The following is a 25,487-nucleotide window of genomic DNA, read 5'->3' as shown; positions in this document are numbered from 1 at the left end:
ATATGTCAAAAAGAAGATAAAACAATCTTGAAGAACCATGAGTCACAGTGCATGCTTTTAACTGTTTAAATGGATAATGAACCATTATCTGACCCTAAAGCTCTAAAATTTCATGTGAATCACCATGCTGCTTTTTTATCAGACTTTAAATAGAAAATAGATGATGTTGCTGTACCACCTCTGGATGCATGCCATAACCTCCTACATGTCTCCTGGATTACACTTTGAGAAGTCCTGACCTAAAATTATACCAGCTTTATACTTGTCAATGATGAAGTATTCTCAATTATGCACTAGATGGGGCTGCAGGATGGTTTTTATATTTTTCTTTCTTTTTTTATGCACTGTTGGATGACTGACATGTCAAAATCAAGAACTTGTATAAGTAGCATTTTTGAGGACATATTATTATTTGTGTGTATTGGGCATGTGGGTATGAGTGGTTTTCGATAGATAACATTTTCATTATAGACTGTATCTACACTTATTAAAGTGAAAATCAAACTATCAAAAGATTTGTTTCCCAAAAGGGAAAATCAGAAATCAGTTCAAAACAGAAAATTATTATAACACATACAACTTACTAAAGCATTGTAAAGACAATGCTGACTATTTAATAAAAAAATCTGTCTAGAGCTTCAGGTGGAGACCTATTTTGAAAAATATTTTTCTGAAATAATTGAGTATTAACTTTTTCAACAGCAAGCATTTTTTTTATAATTTATTATCATCCATCTCTCTTGATCTAGTTATGATCAGCTGTATATGTGAAACAGATTTTTGGGAAAAATTAACAGGACAGGTGGAAGTGATCAATAGAAGAATATTAAGTCTTCTTCCACGTGTGCGTCTCCCATTGGGATGTGCTCTCCTGCCGTGAGCTAAGGACTGCTGAACTTTATATGTGTTCCTTTCACGCAAAGTGGTGCAAGCACCAGGGGGTCATGTTGTCAGCTGCCCTCGGTTTTCTTTATTGCAGAACTATTTCCTGGCCATTTACATCATGTAGCTCTTCCCTGCTTTGATGTTTTTTCTGTAGTTAAGATGTCCATAACTCAGCAAGCTGTCACTTGTTCTGTCCCTCTGCGTGGCTCTCTTATAGGTTCAGCTGGTGCACTCTGCTGCTTTTGGCTCCACTTCAGCTTCCTAGATTAGCTTCAGTTTCCAGTATGGATATTAGATTTCTTTTTCTGTCTGCATGTTCTCACACAACAGAAAGAGTGGTTCACAAGTGACATGAATTGTGTGGACACTGTAACCTTGTTTTATTAGTTGAGCGTGCATTTGTCACGTCTCTACTGCCTGGCAGAAGGTGGTGGTGGTGCTCTGCCTTGGTCTAGAGGTAGGTAGGTTTGGAGGTGCAAAATCCTCCAGCTCCTGCTAGTGTTGGTAACCGTTTTTGGCCTAGCAAGCATCCTCACAATTCGTGGAGCATCGTGTTTTATGAAGCGTGTGAGCTGGGTGATCTGCCTTCTGGTCTGGAACAAAGGAGATAAAAAGCTGTGGGATGTGGCAAATTGATTGTGAAAGGTCAGCTAGGCTTTAGCATTGCAGCTGACAGCTCTTGGGCTTAGTCTGATAGACTATTGTTGTTCTTCCAAACTAGATGGATGTCCATTAAATAACACACATTAAAGCATAATAATTTTACTTTAAATTGTGTGTGACTTTTACTGATCTCTACTTTCTATTGTTAAATGAACTGTTAGAAGCTAAAAGGCTGTGTAAAATCAGTAGGTGAAGATAAACTGTATGATCTGGTTTTGCTGTAACAGGGATCTTTCTTTTTCCTGAGTCCACTGTGGTTGCAGAGTCTTCTTATAGGCTTATCTGTAATGAATGGGTTTTTATTTTAAATCAAATCAAAGTTTGTAGATATTTCATGGTGCTATTTTGCAATGCTGTTGAATCACACATTGTTTTGTGTTCCATGCTCACTGAAATGTCAGAGCGTCTTCCAGGAATGCATCTTTCATTCCGACATTCCTTGGTCATTTGCTTCTTCTTGAATCTTCAAGGCAAGAAGTGCGTGCAGTGGCATTCACTTTTCAGAATTTTATTAAAATTGTGTTCAGACTATGCTTGAAAAAGCAAAGCAAACCAAGTGCATTTAGAAGGTTTGTCCTCGTGTTTTTACACATCTGAGTGATTATCTTAATTATAATTCTGATAGTGCCACAGTGACTTGAGCATGGGTCTTGTTCCCAAATTTAGCTCAGGAGACTTTTGAAAATAATTTGTGGACTTTACTTCAAAACATTTTAGGAAGTAAGAGGATATTTCTTTTCAGTGCAGAAAAGAACCTCATCCATATAAAACTCGCGGCATGAGAGGGATTGAAGAGAGGCATGCTGCCCCACGTGCTTGTTACTTGTTAGCTTCTCTTCAGAGTTACTGTAAAGAGAAAAAAAGAGGCCAGAGGAAGCATGAAGGACTCACTTTTTTTTTCTTATTTTTTTGGGACAAAACATTTCTAGGAGTCACGTGCTGACTTTTAACAGTGCTAAATTATCACAAAAGGTCTTTTTCTTCCTTTGCTTCCTTTTATTAATGGCAACTTCAACAATTTAGAGAGTACCTGGTGTGATACTATAAATACTAAATACATACAGTATAGCTTTATATATTGTAGAAGAACAAAAGGCTGGTGTTCTTGAACTGAGTTAAATCCTTGGCTATTGTCAGAGCCATTACAGAGTCTATCTAAGGTAGGTTTTATCTGCTGGGAATTACCTGATTGGCATCATTACAAAGAAATACTAGCAAAACTGTTTCATATATATAGCCACAAGATAATTGTATTATGTTGGCCAGTATTTTTCATCACTAGTGCTTCACTCTGTTTATGTAGAAGGCTAGAGGAGTGCTTGTTGTGAAACGATGTTATGAGACACCCAGCCTGCATTTCTGTTGTTGAAGTATGTCCATACTGAGTTTTAGACATCATGTAAAATACTTTCCAGATTAAAAAAAAAAAAATTAAGATAATGTTATTCCATGTATTTCAAATATGCTGTGCTCCTTCATTTTTCTTTTATGCAGTGGAGGTTCAAAACTGCAATGTGGTGTAGCCCAGGGTCCACTCTACAATCTTTTCTGTGCTGTGTTTCCTTTTGCAATCCTTAAAGTATGTTTGTGTTCCACATCTGCAGACCTTTGAATCTTAAGACTATAGAGTGCCTGCATAATTTACCTTTAGTTTCTTTTTCTGTCATGCACGGTTCATTGCACCCTATTAGGTATTGCACATTATCAGCATGTGATCTTTTAGAAGTATATAAATTAGTATTGCTAATTAAGGGAACTTAATTAATTTGAAGTTCCAGCATGGTAATACTTTCTGGGTAGATACCGATAATGATCATATTATGGCACTCAGAGAGAGCAGCTCAACACTGTTCGGGTAATTTGCATTAGTAGCTTGGGTTGAGGGAAAGTGGAGAGAATGTTATTCTCCAGCCTAATGATGGAGACATTGACTTCAGAGAGAGATTAGATAGAAACGGGATCATGAGTGGCATGTTGCTCAGTGATTTTTGTATGAAGTGTGTGCCTTCATGCATGGTTGCTCTCTGCTTTTCTTCTTTTCTCATTAAATATTTGAGAGGTGTTTGGAAAACACAGGAGGGAGACGTGGTGTTTCAATCTAGATGACTGCTTGGCTGCTTAAGGTTTCTTGATCTCTCCCTGGGGAACTGGGAATGAAGACCTTAGCTACTTCAATTTACTCAGGCTTCATTTTGTTGGCCTTGCTGGGTCCTTGGAGTGAGTGAGACACTGAGCTCATGGCCACTGGAGAGATGGAAATGCTGGTGGGATTCTTCAGAAGGGGGGGGGGACAATAGCTGGAAATATTTAATGTCAGCTACTGAAACACCTTTAGGGATAGGAAATAGTGGAGGAGGGAGGTAGTGCACTGTAATACTGAATTTATCTAACTAAACAAGAAATTAGGTGGGGCATGCTACTAAGAGAAGTGAGGTCCTTAAGGACAGATCTACATGGGTATAATATATGAGTTTTCAGCTAAATAGAGGCAAACTGTGTTTGCACAGTGTAGTGCAAGGCCATGCAGAGTGATGCTGGCCTTCTGTGTCAGCAGCATGTTTCTTAGTCATCCTGGCTATATAAATACAGTGTATTTTACTTCATTAAAAAAGCACTGTCAATTGTTTGGCCAGCTGAAAAACCATCAGTAAATACCGACACAGACATAGGGATGGTGCACGTTTCACAGCAGAGCCTGATAGCATTTTACTTTTCCTGTAGATCAGTCTTACTTTTTGCCTTTGCTAATAATATTGTGTATTAATACAATACAATAATTATAGTATATACCTTATATATTATATACCCTGTGTGTTTTATTGTGCAAAATGTGTTACGTTATGAAATAATATCATAATATGTAGTAAGGATATATATAGTTCTAGATATAATAATTTAATATTAAAGGAGGCTTAAACAGGTTTTCTCTTGTCTGCGTTTATATCAGTTTTCTTTGCAGTGTGTGTCTCTTTTGTTTGTTTTTGTAAGAGGACTTGAAAGCCAGCACCCAGGGCCGCTTTCTTCTGTGCACAATGTAGCTGACCCAGTGAGCACAGTGAGAGTGATCTCACTGCTTCAGACAGATGCCAGCACATGTCAAGTGTAGCTCACCCTGCCTCTGTTCATCTTCTGTGGCTCTTGTGGCACACCACAGGCAACAGCAGTAGTGCAAACTAGGATGCACTTGGCAGAAAATATGGGAAGTTGTTAACCCTTTGAGTAAGAGAGTTTGATCAGTGTTTTTAGGGCAGTTTGCAGTCTTGGATCACTAATTCTTTAATGTAGTTTTGGGCCTAAATGCATGTTTTGTTGTGTTTTGGGTATTTTTTGTTTTGTTTGGGGTTTTTGGTTTTTTGGTTTGGTTTCTCTTTTGTTTTCAGAATTTTTCTCAGACTTGCTTTGCTTATATGCTTCTGGGCTACAGAAACATGTTTATAACACCATTTAAGCCACTCAGAATCCAGTTTTGAGTTTTTGTTTGCTATTGGCAGTGCATTGCAGTTATACATGGTTTTCTCCTCTGCGTCCAGGTGCAACCTGGATCATTAATCAAGCTCTTTAAGCTTTTGGTTTCAAATTTTGGTCTTGGCATTGTAAGACTCCATCTGTCTTTGATGGGATTTTGGTGTTCTTGCAACTAGCCAACATGATTCTACCAAGAGTCTCTGCTTGTGGATTTTTCAGATCCAGCATTATAGCTTCTCAAATGAGATCTACCCCTAATTTAAAGGACTTGATTTTTTTGATCTTCCAGCAAAATTGTAAATAAAGCCTTATGCTTGTATAGGTGGTGACAAGTCTGTGTTAGATGTGTTCATATCTTCAGGTTATGTTTGCAGTTCAAGTGTAAGTTGAAGGTGTTGTGGGTTGTTTGGAATTTAAGTCTCTCTTGTAGGTCTTGGTTTGTAAGCATAGTAGGATGTCTGAAGAACTGCATTTTCAGGCCCTTTTTTTCTCCCCTTCCTCCAGGTGTGAGGCAGCTAGCCCACATATTCATCCTGTTGGATGGTGTAAAGAACATAAAAGAACTCTCATCACTCCACCAGGTTTGTATCTGTGTGTATCTACAGTCAGCTAGCATCATTAAAATTTACAATAATCTTTCTGTTACTTCTCCTGAATTTTTTCTGTAATTAGAAATTAATATTTGCAGAGTTGTAATTTTTTTTGCAGGACTTATTGTATTAAAAATAGAAGTATAATAGGTGTTAGGTGTTAAGTATGCAAATATATACTGATTTAGTAAAGAGACATTTACTCACAAAAGATATCCCTTGAAATCTGAACTAGGTTGTATTTTTGGCTGAATGGCTGACAAGTCCTGTAAGAGTCACATTCTGAAAATGCTGATAAAGCAAATTACAGGTGCATGAGATCATTGCATAAGAAAAACATCTTCGTGTGAACTGAGTGTGCCAGGTAATGGATTCATGAGAAAATTGCCTTATTGATCAAGGAATCAAACTTGTAAGGGGTCTTTGAAATGAAGGAAAATGCTGTGAGAGAGATGATACAGGAGAAAGGAAGCATATTCATTAGTGTGAAACTTGAGACTGTTTTTCAGGACTGTTGTGTATGGCTGGATGACCTAAATGCCCTGTTGCAGAAACTGACATCTGTGGTCTGAGAACATGGAAAGTTTTAATTGGTTAAAACCAACTTCAACAAAAATTCTAATAACCAGAAATCTTGAAAAGTCATAAGCAGTCTGTCTGTCAGGAGGTTAATTGCAGCCTGTAATTCAGTGAATCCCTTGTAAAACAAATTCTGTTCTAGCTCATGAATAATAATGTTTAAACTTCAAGTTAAACTTCTGGTTCAGAGTAAAGATGAAGGACAGGCACTGCCTTTTCTTTAAGAGCCAAGCTGTCTTTGTGTTTCTTCCCTAGAGTGTTTATAAACATGACATTTTCTGAGAAAGGCAGCATCTTCTTTGATGATGTCTGTGGATTATTCATAAATGTCCGGGGTATTTTGCTAGAAATTTAGTTGAAAATTGCTCACTAAAAGAGTAACAAGTAGTCAGGTGTGCTCACTGTGGTACAAAGCTATCACTGATCAGATTGTTTACCAGTGAATGACTGTTGGTTACTTGATTTAATTTCCTCAGTTAAGTGGACAGGTTCTTCCAGTCTACATTATTGCAGAGGGAATCACAGAATATTCTCCTACCCAAAGCAGTTGTGTACAATACCTACTCAGTAGAGTGTATGAGAGGATTGTTGGCTATTTTAACCGGTATGGTGAATTTATCAGAGACAATTTAGAAGAGCCTTTCTTGTAATTATTTTGTAAGGCCAAAGAGTAAATCAAAACAGTATTATTAAAGTGCTAGGCACTATGCAAATTAAATATTAACCTAATTTTTTTGCATTGTTGTGTTTCATTTTGCTCATATTTCTTCTGTGTCAGATTATCCACATGCTAAGCATTTTTCTTGGGATAAGTATTTGGAAGAAACCAGTTCATTACCTGCACCTGCAAGGGCTTTTAAAGTGGTGAGAAAACGCTTAAATATTTTTCATGCTTTTAAATTCACGTGATTAATTAGTTTAAGAAGGGAATGCATATATGTTGTTCCTATGTTTGCAAGTATCCAGTTAATTAGTTGCATAATAGGTGGTTTATTTTTATGCAAGTTGTAGTTCACTGTTAGAAATCAGATTATTATAAATAACAATTAATGTATTATTTTAATTATTATAAATGGGATTAAATGCTACAAATATATTACTAATGAGTGTAATTTGCTATGGAAAATTACTGCCTACTTATTACAAATAATGAGCTAGCTACTGAGTCATGGTAACATATTTTGAAGATTTGTATTTCTGTAGATTTTATATCGTGCAATAGATACAGTGTAAAAACGTTTGTAAGAGGTTAGTCTGTTTGTCCATCTAGTCCATTGCCTCGGGCAAGAGCTTTTTTTCAACACCCTTCAGCAGACTTTTTTTCTGCAATCTTGCAACTAGGGCATGTGGGCAGCATCCACAAGCAGCTCCTCAACTTAACTATGGTGTCTGTGGGCAACATCCTTTTCTTTTATCTTTGTCCTTGCTAGTTTCTTTCAGTGATCCATCTTTTTGAGCTCTTAAGATTTCAGTGATGGTCACTAATGCAGAAAGGAATTACGCAATGGCTTGAGCTAGAAGGGAACTTAAAGATCATCTACTTCCAATCCCCCTGCCATGGGCAGGGACACCTTTCACTAGACCATGTTGCTCAGAGCTCCATCCAGCCTGGCCTTAAACACTTCAAGGGATTGGACATCCACAGTTCCAGGCAACCTGTTCAAGTGCCCCATCATCTTCACTGTAAAGTATTATTTCCTAGTATCTAATCTAAACCTACTCTCTTTTAGTTTGAAACCATTTTCCCTTATCCTGTCACTGCATGCCCTTGTAAAAAGGCCCCTCTCCATCTTTCTTTTAGTCTCCTTTCAGGTACTGGAAGGCTGCAATTAGGTCACTCCTAAGGCATCTCTTTTTCAGACTGAAAAAGCCCAGTTGTCTCAGACTTTCCTCATAGGAGAGGTGTTCAATCCCTTTAACCTAGGAGAGGTGTTCCATCCCCTCTAATCATCTTCTATTGCTATTGGGAGCCAGCATCATAGCTCCCAGCCTTTGTCTCACAGCACACTGAAGCACATTTGCCTTGGCTTTTCATATTAGGGACACTGATTCTCAGTAACACTTTGCTAAGAGCTGGATTAACAAAAGCCAAAATGTGGTGTTAATAGCAGTTCCTGAGGTCAGTAGATTACCAGAGTTTATTAATGACCTGCAGTCTATCACCCCAAGGTGTGTCTGGTTTAATAAAGTTTCTCAATCTTACATTCTCAGCATGAATACCCTGAGCAAGGATTAGGAAGGTATTTGGTTATATCTGAGACAGTAACAGTGTTTGATGTTGTATTATGGGAGAAAACCGAGTTCTTAAGCTGCAGCTGAAGAAAAAAACACCGATACTCTGGGAAGTCCTAGAGGGACCAATACATTATTTTCCTAAAAAATTAGAGTAAAACCCATAATTTGTCTTGTGAATATGTTCCTTTAAAATGGAAATAATTTTGCTTTAGTTTTCATAACTGCAGATGACAAAACACAAAATCCAATACTCCTACCAAAGACACCATTCTTGTCAAAATAGTATTAAAAACCCAGGCATTTGGTCGTGTTTGTTACTGTTATGCTGTGGATTAGTTATGTTTTCAGTAGGAGACTGAAAAAGAGTTTGATTCATGAAACAAAAATGCATACCAGAAAGCACAAATATGTTTCCTGTAGACCATTTCATGGACATTTCAGGGAACTGGTTTGTAATGATCTATTAAATACTGCGTTGAAATTGTTGGCCAAAATCTCTAGGAAAACTTTTCTAGGGAATTTAGGAAAAAAACTGATTCAAACAAAGATACCCATTTACATCCTTGGATGGCTTGAATCCAAGTCCACTCCAGGAGAACCTGGAATCCCAAAGTACTTACTTTATTTCACTAGATTGATAAGACTGGTTTGCATTACATTTTTATACTTGAATTTCTAGTAGAGGGAGGGCAGATTTGAAAAAATAAAGGCAGAAAATTTTTGATGGATTATATATATTTTACAACTGCATGAGATTTCGAGGTTTTCTTCTGTTTCACACAGTATTGTTCTTCTTTTCTAGAAACCTTCTCATGGCTTTCAGAAAAACATGAAACTTGAAGTGGTTGACAAGAGAAATCCAGTGTTTATCAGAGTAGCAACTATTGTAGATACTGATGACTATAGAATAAAAGTAAGTTTCTCTGTATTATCATGCTTAAGTAAATGATGAGGCCTTTGTAAAACTGAAAATCTTGTAGTTGTAAAATTAACCATGGGAAGAAATGAGTGGCATTGCTCTGTCCTGCTAAGATTTTGCTCTTGCTGTTCACTAATTGATATATGCCTAATTCCTTCAGAATGGGTTGTATTATTGTCCTCCCAGTTACTTGTGCTGAGGTGAGTAGTTGGAGAGCAGAGATGAATATATTGGAAAATTGCTTTGGGAATAGCTCATAGGAGACAATTGTCTATTCTATCAAGAAATGTGATTATTTAATGTCAAGTATCAAAGGGTGCTTTGATATTTGTATTAGGGACCATAAAATATTTGGTCTAGGTTAATTGAATCTGTCTCTAGAAGCTTCCAAGGGAAGAGAGAGATATATGTGAGATATCAAAGAAATAGCCCTGATCTCTTGTCCTTTGTCAGTGATTTCTGCAATTCTGAAGTTTCTGTTAATTATGGGCTTTAGATTGGATTAAGTTAAGTTAATGTATTTTTAATGTATTTTGCAGAAGTTGTGTATTTGAATTAATTTTCTTTTATTGTACAAAGCCAGTTTTCCACTCTGGAGCCCTTAACTGTTGGAAGGACTAACATATACTAGATATCCAATTAGAAACAAAGGATGTATGTGTTTGCAGTTCATAGAGATTTTTTTACCAGGCATACTTGTTATTTCAGGTAGGAGATGCAGCTGACATTTCCTTTTGAATCATCTGAATTAACTGCTGGTAGGGAGTCATCAGAACTAATATCTTCACACTGACGCATTTTTCTACCTTAAGTTGGACATGCAAAATAAAAAAAAAAAAGGAAACAAAAAAACCCCATCCCAAAATCAAGAAAATACCCACTCTCCAGTCTAATTTATTAAATGACAAGATTTGTAACTTCTAGGGCAGTAATTTGACCCTGTAGCATATGTTGAAAGAGCTCTGTTTGTGTCTCTGTGTGTACGTGCATCCACACACGTGCGCATGAGAGATCTGAGGAGTTTACTGCTACAGAGGTCATGCAAGATTTGAAGATATTTAGCTTTTGTGTGGAAAAAAAATATGTGTATAAGCCATACTGGTGCTTTCCTGGGAAGTCACATGCTTCATTTACTCTTCAGTTTCAACTCTTTATCCTGTATAGTCTGATTTTAGTAAAATTGTTGCTTGTATGATGGAGGGGTTGTTTGTTTTTTACCGATAAATTACATTCTTTTAGTCCTTGCTTACTGCTCTGCTGTTCTTAAATCCAGTTCAAACAGGAGATTAAAAAACATTTGGATTTTTTTGTGGTTTTTTGAGAGATGAAAAAGCAGAAATTCGTACTTAATTTAAGTATTAGTGTGAGAACTAATGTGAGAACTGTGTTATTCCTGGGATTTGACCCTGATAACACAGTAAACAACCATATGACATATGGTTGTTTACTCTTTACTTTAGTGACAGTATGCCTGGGTCCAGAATGTAATGTACATGTATTTTCCATGTAACTTAAGTAGTTCTCTAAAAGTGACTTCTCTAATGGACGTGTCATTTCTAGAGATTACTCAGGTAAACTGATTCTATGGAGAATATTCCTGATCTAAAATGTACTATTCTCCCTTTTGTATTTTAGGTTCATTTTGATGGCTGGGATAGTATTTATGATTATTGGACTGATGTAGACAGCCCTGATATCCATCCTGCAGGCTGGTGTACAAAAACTGGACACCCTCTTCAGCCCCCACTTAGTAAGAGAAACCACATTGTAATGTAATGGCGGTGAAAGGCGTGTGTGCTGTGCTATCTTTTTCCCTGCCAGTGCCATTCGAAGAAGAGAAGCCACTAGGGTATAATTGCAAATGTGACATTTAGTGCAAAATCAATAGTCAGTAATTAATCACTTTTAGTAGATAGCTTTATTGACCCTTACTGCAATGGAAATACAAGAACCACAGTCAAAACCAGATGTAATGTTAAAGACCTGTTGTGTAAAATCCTGGTCTTCTCAAAGCCAGTGCTGAAACTGCTGTGACACTCAGTAGGGGTAGGATATCATTCTTAAGATCCTTTGTTCACATCTCTCTTGATGGTTACTATGCTTTTTGGCTCAAAGGAGTCCAGAGTGCACTGAGAAGATGCTGCTTTCAATTGCTGTGGCAAATCCTCAAAAACAACTTACTTTCTTTTTTTCTTCAGCTGAGCAAAGAGGGATTAATGGTGCCCACTTTGAAAATAAATCTAACAGAAGCATGGTACCAATAATAACACTGGATTTACCAGCTTGCCCTGTCCGGGGATTTTGTTGTACTTGTTGAAGTGGGAGGTATATGACAAATGAGACTGAAGATTGCAGGGAGAAGAGACTTTTTGGTAAATATATCCCTGCCTAGGCCCCCGTGTTTCTAGATAATGACAGTGGAATCACTTTAGCCAAACTCTGAAGAGATGAGTTTTTAAGTGAGTGCTCTTCTCTGAGATTGGTTTATATAGTGACTCTGAGGTATGGTTTGCTCAAGTGCTGAGTATTCACAGCTGTAATAAGGTCAGAAAGAACTGTGCTTGGAAAATAAGAAATGCTGAGCAATGCCAAGTACTCAGAAAAAAATTAAGTGTAAAATAACTGGGATAAATCACACACAGTGTGAATATGTTACCTGAAAATCATGGTGCCTCAATTCAATGTCTCTAAATGCCAAGAAGAAATGATTCCTATCCAGGCTGTGATCAGAGTGTATTCATTAGTTTTCTGAGCACTCCAGCAGTACAGTGATGACTGCCTGTTAGGAAGTTAATCATTCTGCCTTCAGAGTCTGAATAGAGTGCCATAAGTGCCAAAGCACAAAGTGAATAACAAGGAGAAGACAGGATGATGCATATCTGCTTCTTAATCTGAGATGTGCTGTCCTGTGTGCTGAATGAGCAGCCCAGGGGGAAAAGCAGTCTGTGGCCAGATAAATAAAAATTGTATCATATGGCAAAAGAGCTGAATAAGGTTGCAACATTTTTATTATGTTGAGATTGATATAAAAATAAAAAATCTTAGCCTCGGTGTGAGTACTAATAGGTAAATTCATTGTTTTGGAGCCATTAAAAGAAACAAGGTACAGATGCCCATCATGTATAACACATCATCTGCTCTAGATGGTGGCTTAGGAGGCACTGTTCATCCCTTTTAGGATGTGACTGTTAGAAGTAACTTTCTGTTAAGCTATGAAAATTAAGACGGACAGGAGAATGACAGAATGACAGGAGAGGAAGTTGACGATTCATTAAGTAGGAAAAGGCAATAACCTACACAAATACTTATAAAATAGAATGATTGCTGAGTAAAAAGATTATTCCAACAATATGACTTTGTTTTATTACCATATAGAATATTATAAAAATGTTAATATTGTTTCCAAGTAAGTTAAAAAGCATTGCCAGACTTCTGAAAGGGTTTCGTGAGGAGGGAAGACAATATTTTGCAAGACAGTTTCTGCTTCAGTCAATATAATAGGATTCTCAATGATGAGGTCCAGATCTCCGCCTTTCACATTAGGAAGGTTTGTGAGAATGCTGTGCAATGTTAGTAATATTAGTCTAGAGCAGTTACCAGTCAGTATTCATGTATTCATAGTCTTTTCAGATGTAGTGAATTCATCATGATGAATTATGACCTTTATGATAGCAGTTAGGGAATTGAGAGCCAAGTATTGGTGTTGATTTTTATATTGTTTCACAGTGATGCAAACAGCAGCTTCTCACTTAAACATGGACAACCAGTTGTAGCTCTTTTAAATTACTTTTTTAAAGAGTTTGAATTTTTTAAGTGAGGAGAGAACATTTATAGGGAGGTTTTTTTTTTCAAAATCAGAACATCAGTGAAGCAGGACTTCCTTTTACAGAAACATCCCTATTCAGGTCACTCTTCCTCTGAGTCCACTTACTTGCTACATTTTAAGTATGAATTCTGCATAAAGGTAGAAAAGGTGAAATTCCCTGTTCTCTCACCAGTTACAGTCTTTAAAGGCTGTAGAAGTCTTTGGACTTCAGTGTAGTCATAGTGTTGTAACATTTTCATAGCTGGAACATTTGGTAAGAAAAGCTTTTGGACTGCTTTAATTATACATAATAATTCTCTGTCTTCCATTATCCATCTGCGAGCAGGAATCTGTCTTTCATCTAGAAAAATCTATTTAAATAGGCTTTGTAATATCTGTATTATCTGTAGGAGGAGATGCACGTTCATGTACTTTTCAAGAAGAACTAGAGGGGGTCAGTGCACACTTGCAGAGGTGCAGCAGGCGTTCCCAGTGTCGTGTACTGGAGCACGGCTGTGTCTCACTTCCTATGAAGCTGTGCATTGTTTGCTTGGACCTCAAAGCGCCTTTTGGCATACATCCTTTAATCCTGCAGGCATCATTGTTACAGGTTGATGAAAATCAGATAGACACATAAATCCAGTGAAGTGAAAATGTCAAAAATCTCCTGATGGCTTGTGTTTTTTAGTAGTATTTTCAGTCTTCGTTTTCACATCTTGTTTACTGGAAAACTTCAGCTAAAAAATGTGTAAGGACAGTATGCATTACAAACACATCCCTGTCTTCAGGAACAGGGATAGGATAACTTGCTTTTTCTGTGCTCTTGCAAAACAACCAGGTTCCAGCTAAATGTAGATAGTAGAAGAGAAATTTGATGTCATGCAGCTGCTCCAAGATTTGTGTTCTTTATATAGATGTAGTTCTGTTGTAGAGATTTACTCACATGGAATAAAATTATTTCTCCAGTGGATTAGGTTGTTTAAATCTCCATCATGCTTTTGCAGAATGCATTATTAAAGTACTTCTGTTTACTTATTTCTTCATGCTTGCTACAATGCACAGGTATTTGTGCATATTTATATAGCTTTTAAATGTTAGATCATTTTTAAAAATCTCATTTGTAATTTCACCTGGCATGCAGGTCCCTTGGAACTGGTGGAAGCTTTAGAGCATGGAGGGTGTCCCACAGCAGGATGTAAGGGAGTTGGACACATCAAAAGAGCAAGACATATTGGCCATCATAGGTATGTTCTGTGAAACTGATTTTATTCTTTCAATTGAGGGATGTGTGCAGATGTTTTTTTTAAATTGTTGTTCATAAGAAAACAGATCCAAGCTGGAAAAAAATAGGAAATCTTGTAAACCTGAATATGCAGTTTCAGTTGCCATAGTGAGCATGCTGAAATAAACATTAGCAATCTGTAACTTCATTTCACCAGGGTGTACTGAGATAAGATTTGCCGTACATTACTTTTTGTCACAATTGGTAGATTCAGTTACTCTCTATTTTGTTCCTATGAGGATTCCTCGGCTGTCCAGACTGCAAAATGTTACAGACAGATATGTGTAAAGTAATAACTTTTGAACCTTTTCAAATATGATTTTATTATGCCTTGGATTTTTTTTTCTGCTTGGCTGGTAGGGGTAAGGATTTGCTTGTTGGTTTGGAACAATGCTAGAAAGGAAATTCCGATTGACGTATTCCTGAATGACAGCTTGCTGCTTCTATTTAGTGTTTCTAAAGGTGTTTTGTTGAACACCTTCTGAGGTATAATTCAGAAATATGGACATCTCATCCTAGACAGTAGTTGATATTAGCATGGTAGATTGGAATGGAGGGGACAGAGAGACAATTAACAAGTAAATGGGAAACATTTCCCAAGTTGAAATCTTATTATTTTAAAAGTATTTAGAGTGTGAGGTGAATCCAGACTGTTTCAGTAAGGGATGTACAAGTAATATAGTATGCTAAGCTGAGAACTAAGCATCATGAATAGCATCCTGTTACCTTTTTGCAAATTGGAGCTTTCAGAAGTTGTCATTTTCCCATTATGTAGTCATAAAATTCTCAAATGTCATGTCACTTTGTTCTTCCTGCTCTCTCATATGGCTAGAGGATTGCTCTTTGGTTATTTACCTATATATTTTTTAAATTAGCTTTTTAAACTGCCTTTATCCGAGAGTGAGCTCTGCAATCTTTTCATGTTTTTGATGAGAGAATTATGTCCTGTTGACTCAAATTATACTACAAGGATTTGATGATGTATCACCATGTGTTAAGGTCCTGGCTAATTCCTAACAAAGATACCTGGCCAGCAATACTCACTGTATTGCTACATTTTGATGTGCAAAAGGCATCTTCTGCTGCAAATTCTTCCCTATCTGCAGCAAAGCATTGTGTTTGTACTGTTAGGAGCAGAAGGAGCTCATGATGGTAGGACAGGCTTTGTCCCCAGGAAGGGACGTAGCTAGGCTAGCTCCAGTGACACAACTTGTTGCAGTAAGAATTGTGGTGGAGTTGTCACGACACAGTATGCCACACCACTGTCTTTCAGATTATTCTCACCCTATTCCTGTTGTCTTTTTCTGTCTCTGTTATTTTTCTTTGGTTTTTTTTCTCCCAGTTTTTTTATCTTCCTTTTTCTACTTTCCCTTTATTGCACTCAACAAGCAGGATAACTCCTTAAACAGTCAAGTCAATCCTTAAGAGGTTACCATCTATTACCGTATCGTAACCTTCTGCATTCATAGTCTTAATCCACTGCAAATGTGAACTAAACCGGATTTGCCTAAAAAGCTTCCTGACTGCTTATCTGAAACCCATTTTATTTCGTATTCTAGGAGACTTGAGTCTTGTATAATTTATTACTGCATCTAATCTGGAAGGCAGTAAATTCCAATTCCTTACCAAGTGCTATCTCATTTAGTTAGAATCAGGTGAACATACCATGGGTTTCAGCCCAAAGTTGAAACTTAAAATAAGAAAAAAAAGAAACTAAATTTGTCTGAAAAGGTTTTCATTTATGATCTCTCTAAATAAACATTGGCAATAAAAGTTCTAATGTTTTAGATGGAAAGGATGAGTAAGAGCTATATGTCTATTTACTCTGTGTAGCCTTTGCTTTTATAGCTACATTTGCCACGCTATTTAAAGGTTGTTATACTTACTCATCCTGAATATTAAGAAAAGAAACAAACTCATGGCATTTCATTGTGCTTTATTCTTACTGTAGTCTTGGCAATCCTATTATTTGCACATTAACTGATAGTTCTAGGGTGTAAAAATATAAGCAAAGAAATTTTGTTGATCGTAAGACAGATATTTGCCGTTTCATAGAAATGTTTATGATACAGTAAGTATCTTATTCACTAGCTATTGGTTTGCCCTCTTTGCTGATATTCAAGTTTTGTTCCTCAGAATTTCTGAGGCAAATAATGAGATTTGTTACTCATCTGAAGCCTACAAACTTGAGGGTCCAGGTCACCACAAAAATTGTAATGTTGTACCACCACTTTTTTCCTGAATTAATGAAGAGATTTTGAAATTTGTATAATTTTCAAATCAGGTAGCATTCCCATGGCTCTTTTATCTTGGCAACCTTGAAATGTATTTAACCGTGCTTATCTTTTCTTTTGTGATGAGGTGCAAAGCATAAATGCCTGTGTGCAGAAAGGATGATAATTTAAAATGCTAAGTAGTTCTGAAGTAATTTTGAGAGCTTGTTCCTTAGGAATCAGATGAAAGCCTCGGTGATTAATTATATAGCAGGGCTAAAGCATTTACTTTTTGGAGAAGCTGATGTTAATAAGGACTTGGTATCTATCAACAGCTGATCCAGGGTTATGTGCTGCGCAGTTGAAACAGCCTGATGTACAGATTGTTAGCATTATGCAGATCACCTGCATATTTATGATTGTGAATTGTATACCCTGATGTTTAATGCATGCCATAACTCTCAGGTTCAAGCAGGAACGCGAAGAGGTCAGTTGCAAGTAGTTCATTAGAATTTTGAGTCAACTCTTCATGAGTAAAGATTTTTGCCAGAAACTTCAAACTCCACGTGTGTTATGTGTAAGTTGAAGTGAACTGAAGTACTGTGGTAGAGGCTGTGTTGTAAGACAGCACATGGTGTATAGACATGGAAACCTCAGCTCAGCAGGAGGTCACATCTGTTTGTTCAGTGTCTGCTGAAGTAACTGTCAGCTGGTTTGATGCCAGTCTCAAGTTTTATTTATTTTTTATGTAAAGTCATTGGCACCGGTCAAATCCATTCTAAAGTACTCTTGATTCAGGTTTAGACTGCTGAAGCAGCTTTCCCCTAAAAAATGAATGCTTTTTATGATAAACATGTGTAATTGTGGAAGAGTATAGTTGTGCTGTTTGTTTTGAGACTAGTTAAAAATGGTTTAATAAAGTCTGAAGTAAAGAGATTACTTAACAAAATCCATCAGAAAAAAAGAACACATCCCTCAGATGCTGTCTAAAGGTTTCTTGCTAATCATATATCACCAGCTGATGTGGTCATCTGGACATAGGCTACTCTAGATAGTCTAATCCACTCATTAGTCCAGGTGACTTTTTCTGGAGCTCTCATACAACCTCATCCCTTGGCAGTGCTTGGCAATAACTTGCACCTGAAAGGCACTGAGGAGCTGGGGTTGGTAACATTTCCAACCAGTATAGTTAAACCAGGAGACCTGTCTGTGGCTTGATACAGGTTTGCAAAATATTCCAAGTGGTCATAAAGACTAATAATCTGTATTTAAAAGTACTTCATATGCAGGTTCTTAGACCGAACAGGGTGCTGCCTTACCCTTCTTCAGTTTAAGAGAGAATTCTGGCCTATGTTCCCTTCTGATACTAGGTGTAGCTGAGAGTATTCCATCTGGACTCTGTGCTTCATAAAATTTCCATACTGCTACAAGATAGGAGCATCTTCAAATGTGTGGAGAAGACTAAGGTCCATGCCTAACTATCAGCAGCCCTGTTTTATCTTCCTACCCTTGAACTTTATAGAAAAGAGATATGTATGTTACTGCATCTAGAGACAGATCTTGAGTGTGATAGAAGAGCAATTGCAAATAAACACAGGTGTGATATGCTACTCAACACTTCTGTTCCGTCAGACCGTTCTGGAAAGGGCTGGTTATGTAAAACCCCTGTTGACTTGAAAATTACAGGCCTGTGATCAGAATGGTGCATTGCCTTTTTCTGTATTCATCTTTCATGATTCAATAAAAACAGAAACTTATTTTTATGCCCAGTTTTTACTCAGCATGTGCAGGACTCTGGAAACAGTGGCTTCCTTTCCTCAGAAAACTGTGTTATGCACACACATATTGCCAGCCAGTCTGCTGCCATTTCAGCAGTGCCCTGCAGACAGCTAATTGTTGTGCTGTGCTGATCCTTCAACATTTAGAGATAGCTGATTACTCTCCTGTGTGGGGATGTGTGTGTGTCAGGTGCTATTAATGTGAATGTTTGTTTACTGAGGCAGCTCTGATGATAATTGAGATCCTCCTGTTGGACTGGTTTCAAAGCTGTGGAGCAGTGCTGGGGGGTGTAAAGCCCTGTCACATGAATAGCAGAGGTTTCGCATTGAGTACCTGCTGCTGTGTTTGCCTCCTGCCATTCTTCCTGAGCCTCTGGCAGACCTTGGTACCCCCCCGCCAAGGACATCTGATCATTTTGGAAACTAACTTCTTAACTTCTGCTGTTTTCAAAACCATGTGCTAAAGCAAACTGTAAGCTGGAGCAGAAATCCAGGTTTAAGGTGACAGAAGAGTTAAAAATCCTTTTTTATGATTAAATAACCTAAGCACCAAGACTTCTGAGCCCTTGAGATGAGTTGCGTTAAAAACTTACAGTCCTATATAAATCAAATACTTCTATTATGTAGGAATAACAAGATTAATTTTTTTCATTCTTTGTAGTAGACAAGTTAAACTGAACTGAAGGCTGGAGGCATTGAGTTTCGGGAGGCTTTACTGCTTGATCTAAAGCCATACACATGTTCATTCATGCTGTGTTTTATTGTAACAAAGTTAACAGTGGAAACCACGAGGGTTCTTTTTGTTGCCTCAAGTAACTGTAACATCAAAGGGTTATCAAGGAGTTTTTAAAAAATGATCCAGCAACTTGAATTATTAATTACAGAGAAAAAGTCATCTGAATGTAGTGTTCCAAAGCATCATTAATATTATAACTATTGTTGACTGAAACAGTCATTCAGCTTCAGTTTTTCCAGAAGATACTAAAAGGTGCTATGTGAGCAGGCAAGTTATAATAAAAGACTGAATTTTGAGGCTTTTTCTTGGGGTTTTTTTGTTTTGGTTTGTTTTTTTTTTTTTTTTAAATTTAAAACCATTAGTGATGTGTGTAAGGGGAAAGCCTGCTGGAGTCTGACAATCATATTGTCAGATTTCATTGTGATGCAAGTCTTGCTTAATAATACACAGCTGAAGTTAAATACCACAATGGCAGTGTTCAGTGTTTCCTTGTGACAGCCCTTTAACTGCTCAGAAACATTGCTCAAAACATTCCTGTAAGCCTTGGAAGCCAAAAGAAAATTACATGCTTTGCCCTGTAGCAATGGCAGAACTGAGATTAACCAATATATTCATGAATTTCTGATAACTGTATTTCATCACAATGGTATGTGTTTGTCACAGCAAGAACTTAAATCACACTACCATTGGTGCCTTAAAACCTTTTTCTGAACAGGAGCCTGTATCTTTGATCTCATATTTCGTTTGAAAGAGAAAAAATACATCATTGTGGTAAATGTAGCAGCAGAAGACATCTGGCAGGGGCTAGTCCTAAGACACAAAAACCCACTAGCTTGAGAATAAATGTAAATAGACATATACAAATAGGTTTAAAACAAAATGCCCTATTTTGCTTAAGAGAAAGTAGAAATAAAAGGTGAATGCTCCAAGTTAATTTTTATTTGTATATTTTGTTCTAAAAAATTTCATTAACAAAAGCACACCATACTTCAAATGTAGTGTTTTATAGCCAAATGGGTGGCTGGACTCTATCTCATTTGGATGTGTAAACAAAAAGTTCCCCAGAAGAAGGCAAAGATGACTGTTCTGTGCTTCATTGGATCACCTGGGGATAGGGCTGCATGTCCCTTTAAAGCCCTGTAGAGACTCTTATGCAGCAACATCTGCTTGGAGTAGCCTTAAACAGGGATCTCATCTTGATTAGAAAAGCAGAAACTATTATATTTTTTTCCTCCATAATTCAAGTTCAGCATAGCTACTCAAGGATTTTAAAATAACAAGAATAATAATTTTTAAAAAAAGTCAATACTGTCTTGTTTTCAAATGAGTCAACTGCAGAAATAGACATGCTGTTGATCTCCTGTCTTGATAACCCCAGCAAGGGCTGACTGGCTTGGCCTTAAGGAATTTTCTCCTTTTATGCAAGTGCTGAGAGAAATGTAAATTTCCACCAACTTTTTGTTTATATTGGCGACATCAAAATTGAATTACCAATATTTGTCCAGCCCCATTATAGGAGCTGTTACATACTCATTCTGAACCAAGAGCTTTACCTTTTCCTTGGTAAAGGAAAAGGAGAGTGTACAGCATATTTTGAATAAAAGGCCTTTTTTCTTTTTTAGCGCTGTGCTTTGTAGAAAGAAAATGATAGTGAAAGCTGTTGTTTTTCTATTTATTTTTGTAATTTGGAGGTGGCAGGGCGTATGGCTGTCAAGGTAGACTTGTTTATATTAGACAGTTCTCCTTGGAAATCATGCATGTAACGATCAGTGAAACAAATAAAACATTGCACTGATTTGTGGCAAGATAGGTAGTTATATTATTGAAAAGAAAATGGGCAAAATTGCAGAATATGGGGTTTTTACCTTTTAACATTATAGAAGTCCTTGTAAAAATACAAGTGAATAGGAAAGCATAATTTCAGAATATAGTTAGTGTCATAGCTCATGAGCCACAAATAGAGCATCATATTTAGTACAGTCTCTCCTGTATCTTACACAGAGTTTTGAAAACTTGAGTGTGATGCTATTCATATATGTTGTGACATATATACACACTATTCAGAGTTTAGGATATTATCATTGATGTGTTGAGTATGCAGTCTGGCTGAGTATGCAGCTGCACACTGCAGAGCAATCTTCTAAAGAAAATATCCTAGTCTGGCCCCGTGTGTTTTGGTTTGTATTGCTTTGTTTTCCTCTTACTTCTTGTGCAAACACAGGTATTCTGACTTTGAGTTGTACAACTTTCACGTTTGTTAGAGTAATAGTTACAAGTTGTTGTATCAATGCTCAGCGTCAAATTCTTTCCCTAGCAGGAGCACATGGAAACAGAGAGTACTGAATGTTAAGAAAGACTGTGAAAATATCACAGTCTCTTAATGGAATATCACAAAATGGCATTTGCAAAGATGGGGCACTCACTGCAGTAAGGGGATGTGCACCATTCCTCGTGTTGTACCCTTGAAATGCAGCTTCTGTGTAGACATTTCATAATAGAAACATCCTCCTTCACATAAATAAATAGCCATTGTAATATGAATTTATTTGGAGAGATATGGATATAGTCAAAGGCATCCTGTGTTGTATAAGTACCATTAAAATTATGAGGGAGCAGGCTAAGCATTCATCAAGCAATTTTCCTCAATGAATGTTGTAATACAAATTAATATAATTTGTGTTACACAAGTTGTTGTCAAAAGGATATGTAAAGCTGAATTTTTTAATCGATGGATTTATTAACATTTTAAAGTATGAGTACTTACTGCATTTTTTTAATCTTCTTTATATTATGTCATCTACTTCTAGGAAACTCCAATGTCATTTTGTTTGAAAAAAGTGAAATCATTAAAGTGTCTGAGAATAAGGAGTCATTTTTCTTCTTTAACTTCTAGTGCAGTCAGCTGCCCATATTCAGAGATGAACTTGAACAAAGAAAGCCTCTTACCTGACCGGTTGAGTGGGGAGATGCCTGCAGCCAGTCCTATCTCCAGAAACAGAAAAGTGGAAACAAGTGAAAGATCCACCTCTCCTGTAATCAAGTAATTATGATTGAAGCGATGTCCGTGACTAACAGCAGTACTTGATTTCTGTGTTCTGCAATGCAATTTATAATTGTGCAATGACTGAATGGTTTCAGAAAGGCCTGCCTTTTTATCTACATTTTCATTTACAGGGAAGAAAAATGGTTTTTTCAGTGCTTATCTAAAAGGTCACAGACTGATACTGTCAAAGACTGATACTGAGACTGTGGTTTAACAAGAGTTCAGTTTCATCTTCGGTGTAACTATCTAGACTACTAAGTGGTTAATTGGAATTTAAAATTGAATGTTGACCAGTTGGTTTCACTTTAGAAAATTATGTCTCTGTGTTTCTTTTGTTTGCTGTAGTAGCCTTATTGATGTGACTGTAAGTTAATGTTGCTCTTTGAAGAACAGCCACTATTCTGTCATTACAGTGGGAGTGGGGAATCAAGTTACTGGGACTGAGTTTTGCAAGAATAATGCTGAAGTCTGTAGCTGAAGCTTTTAAACAGGAGCACTGGGAAAAAAACAAAGGAGTGCAATACCAAGATGATTATTTCAGATTATTATTTTATCTCGGAAATTGTGGATACTGATTCCTGTGTTTATTTTGGGATATAGGGAAAAATAGAGAATTTAAGAAGGACAGGAAAAGAAGAGAGGCTTTCCATTCTTTTCAAGGCTGTGTTAATGTAAATGTGAAATGTGAATGTTTGTAGTGAAGGTTTCCAGTTCCTGCTGTAATGACCACATATTTTCAATAGATGGTATTTTAAATTGCCTTCTCAGAGACAGTTTCAGCTTCATGCTTTAAAATCCCAGGCATTTCACTGTCAAAGAGTTCTGCCTGATTTGATTGTTCTTATAAATTTAAGGTTTTAGAAATCTGAAGTGACTTAATTGCTCGCTGGCAGGTAGCCTGCGTACCGTTACAGTGAATCCAGTAACATTTTGAGCAATGTCCTCAGTGGCAGGGACTGTGTCAAGTGCTACTTTTTTCACTGTCCCAATTAAGAGGCTGCATACAACATTTTAAAGGCTGCACAGTGACATATCATGGGATAGAAAGGATATGAAGAAAGTAATACCTCAAAGTGTTCTTATGTCACAAATATTTGAAGTGGTTAGCTTATTATCAAAAATACTGTTAGACAAATTGTCTTCCTGTTGAATTGCCTAACCATTTTACCATTGATTGAATGGAGAAAGAGTTCTTTATTTTGATTTCTGAAAATCCCAGGTGTACAATCTTGTTAGTGCCAAGCAAAAAACTTCTCTGTATTTCTTAAACAAAGAAAACCACCTTGGATGTCTTCAGTTGACTTTTTGTGCATAGAGAAGATAAATTAAACAACAGCTTAGCTGCTTCCACTTTTAAACATATTGTTAATTTGTTTTAAACAGTGACAGAAAATGCCCCAGCCCTGGTCATGTAGGTATGAAATCTTCACCTCACAATCGACCATCTGGGAAAACTGTGCCAGAAACCACCAGGCTGGAAGATGCAGAAAGTAAATCTCCTTGCAAGAAGCCCCTGTTATGCAATGTGAAAGAAAAGAAGGCACTTGGGTAACTCTCAGCTCCTTTCAAAGTATTGGTTGTTTGGAGTCAGTTTAAAATGCAACTTACCAGGCAATGCAGCCCAGTGGTTTGTCTGTGGAGTTCTTAGAAGTGGTGGGAAAGGAGATGGAAGCTCTTTAGATCTTTTTATCTTAGAAATAGAGGGGAAGGGAGTATCACAAGGTATGTAAGAAATAGAAACACGTCAGGGGAGAGGAAAAATACAATACAGATAAATTACTGGAAATTGAGATCCTTCTTCCTGGGTTTGTGTACAAATATGTTATTGTATATATACAAATATGTACAGATGTGGAAAAATTGAAAGTAATTCCATAACTTTCAGCATCTGGCATGCATTTTTGACAGAAAATGACATGAGATAGCTTTTTATACGATAAATATTATTCTCCAGTGCAAGTCTGGAAACTATCTTTGGAGCTAAAGTACACAATTCAGTGTTTTCATTGGGATATGTGAGGCAATAGGATTCCCTAAATTTTTAATTAATTACAGTATTGCTACATTATTTTACTGACTATTTTCAAACAGAAATAGATGACACCCTGGAGTAAGAAGTGTCATTTGTTACATATTTACATGAGCTACATTGTTTTGTGTTCATAATACATGAACTGTGTTAGCAATAATAGTGGCTTGAGAGACAGAGAGTGGAGAGTTGGTACTATATGGTAAATGTCCCGCAGTAAAGCCGATGATTGAAATGCAACTGTTTTTGTTAAGAATTGGACTTTGATAATACTTGTGGGTCCCTTCCAGCTTAGGATATTCTGTGAATTAAATCCTCTGAAAACACTGCAAGTTGTTTTTTTTTTTTAATTTTTTTTCAAATTGGGTTAACCAGATGTGGCAGTGTTTTATTAGTTTTCTTCCTTTGTCCACTAGACTGTTTAACTATTATTAGTTATTTCCTTTATTGCAAACACCTACATTAAATAAAAAATAAAACTTCGTTTGTAGCTTTTTGCATCTTTTTAGATTTTTTTTTTTAACATTCTCTCATGTTATTTCAATCAGGTTATATTGTTCAAGTTATTTTGGAAAAGATTTAGTAAGAGCATCAAGTAGTGTTGATATAATTTCCCTACTACTAATAAACAGCATTCACTAGTCATACTCTAGTGAATTTAAACAGCAAATAAAAAAAGATGGCTTCAAGTGTAATTTTGAAATAACCTGTGTTAAAAAATAGTTGTAATTAATCATTTTAACTATACTTACAGTAAATTCATTTTTTTTTAGAAATATGCTTTGGCTTTACAGAATACCTGTTAAGATTAATTAAAGAAAAAATTTTTTGTCTTTTATCTTTTTTAGAGGGTGTTAGCTTTAGAAGACTTAAGCTAACCAATACATGTGCTATCTGTTCCCTGCATTGAGTCATTTTCATTAAGAGAATAAGTCTTGTGCCAATTTTGAACAACCCAGAGACTCTGCAGTTTGTGTTTCAACTATTTGAATCCACTGATGACTGTCTGCATTTTATCGTCTAGCTTTCCTCATTTGTTATGTATCCAGCAAAGTCATAGAGGACTTTCAGTTGAATAATCTTCCTTTGAAAAAGGCATGAAAAATAACATTAGGTATATATGAACTGCTGTGGTTATAAAATATTGAGCATCTAGTTATTGCAATACTCAGTGGATCTTTTTAGATGTGTATTCAAAGTACACATGCATAATTGAAGACATCGATACACACACTTGTGTGCTCTTTAGTTGCTGAGCTCACAGC

At 36.7% G+C, this 25,487-nt stretch overlaps 1 protein-coding gene across 5 annotated transcripts in view; it reads left to right on the top strand.

Annotated features, from left to right (window-relative positions):
* Positions 1-25,487, top strand: part of L3MBTL3 (L3MBTL histone methyl-lysine binding protein 3) — a 75,552-nt gene that overhangs the window by 39,112 nt on the left and 10,953 nt on the right. For all 5 annotated transcript variants that reach the window (XM_069010787.1, XM_069010786.1, XM_069010784.1 and 2 more), the window contains exons 12-18: positions 5,518-5,594; positions 6,961-7,046; positions 9,220-9,330; positions 10,972-11,086; positions 14,283-14,385; positions 22,044-22,190; positions 23,577-23,741. In XM_069010787.1, coding sequence (XP_068866888.1) covers positions 5,518-5,594; positions 6,961-7,046; positions 9,220-9,330; positions 10,972-11,086; positions 14,283-14,385; positions 22,044-22,190; positions 23,577-23,741 — 804 coding nt within the window. The remainder of the gene's footprint in view (positions 1-5,517; positions 5,595-6,960; positions 7,047-9,219; positions 9,331-10,971; positions 11,087-14,282; positions 14,386-22,043; positions 22,191-23,576; positions 23,742-25,487) is intronic.

This window comes from Aphelocoma coerulescens, chromosome 3 (genome assembly GCF_041296385.1).
Source record: "Aphelocoma coerulescens isolate FSJ_1873_10779 chromosome 3, UR_Acoe_1.0, whole genome shotgun sequence".
Lineage (NCBI taxonomy): Eukaryota > Metazoa > Chordata > Aves > Passeriformes > Corvidae > Aphelocoma > Aphelocoma coerulescens.
The sequence above is the reverse complement of the archived record's forward strand: the minus strand, read 5'-3'. Positions and strand labels throughout refer to the sequence as shown.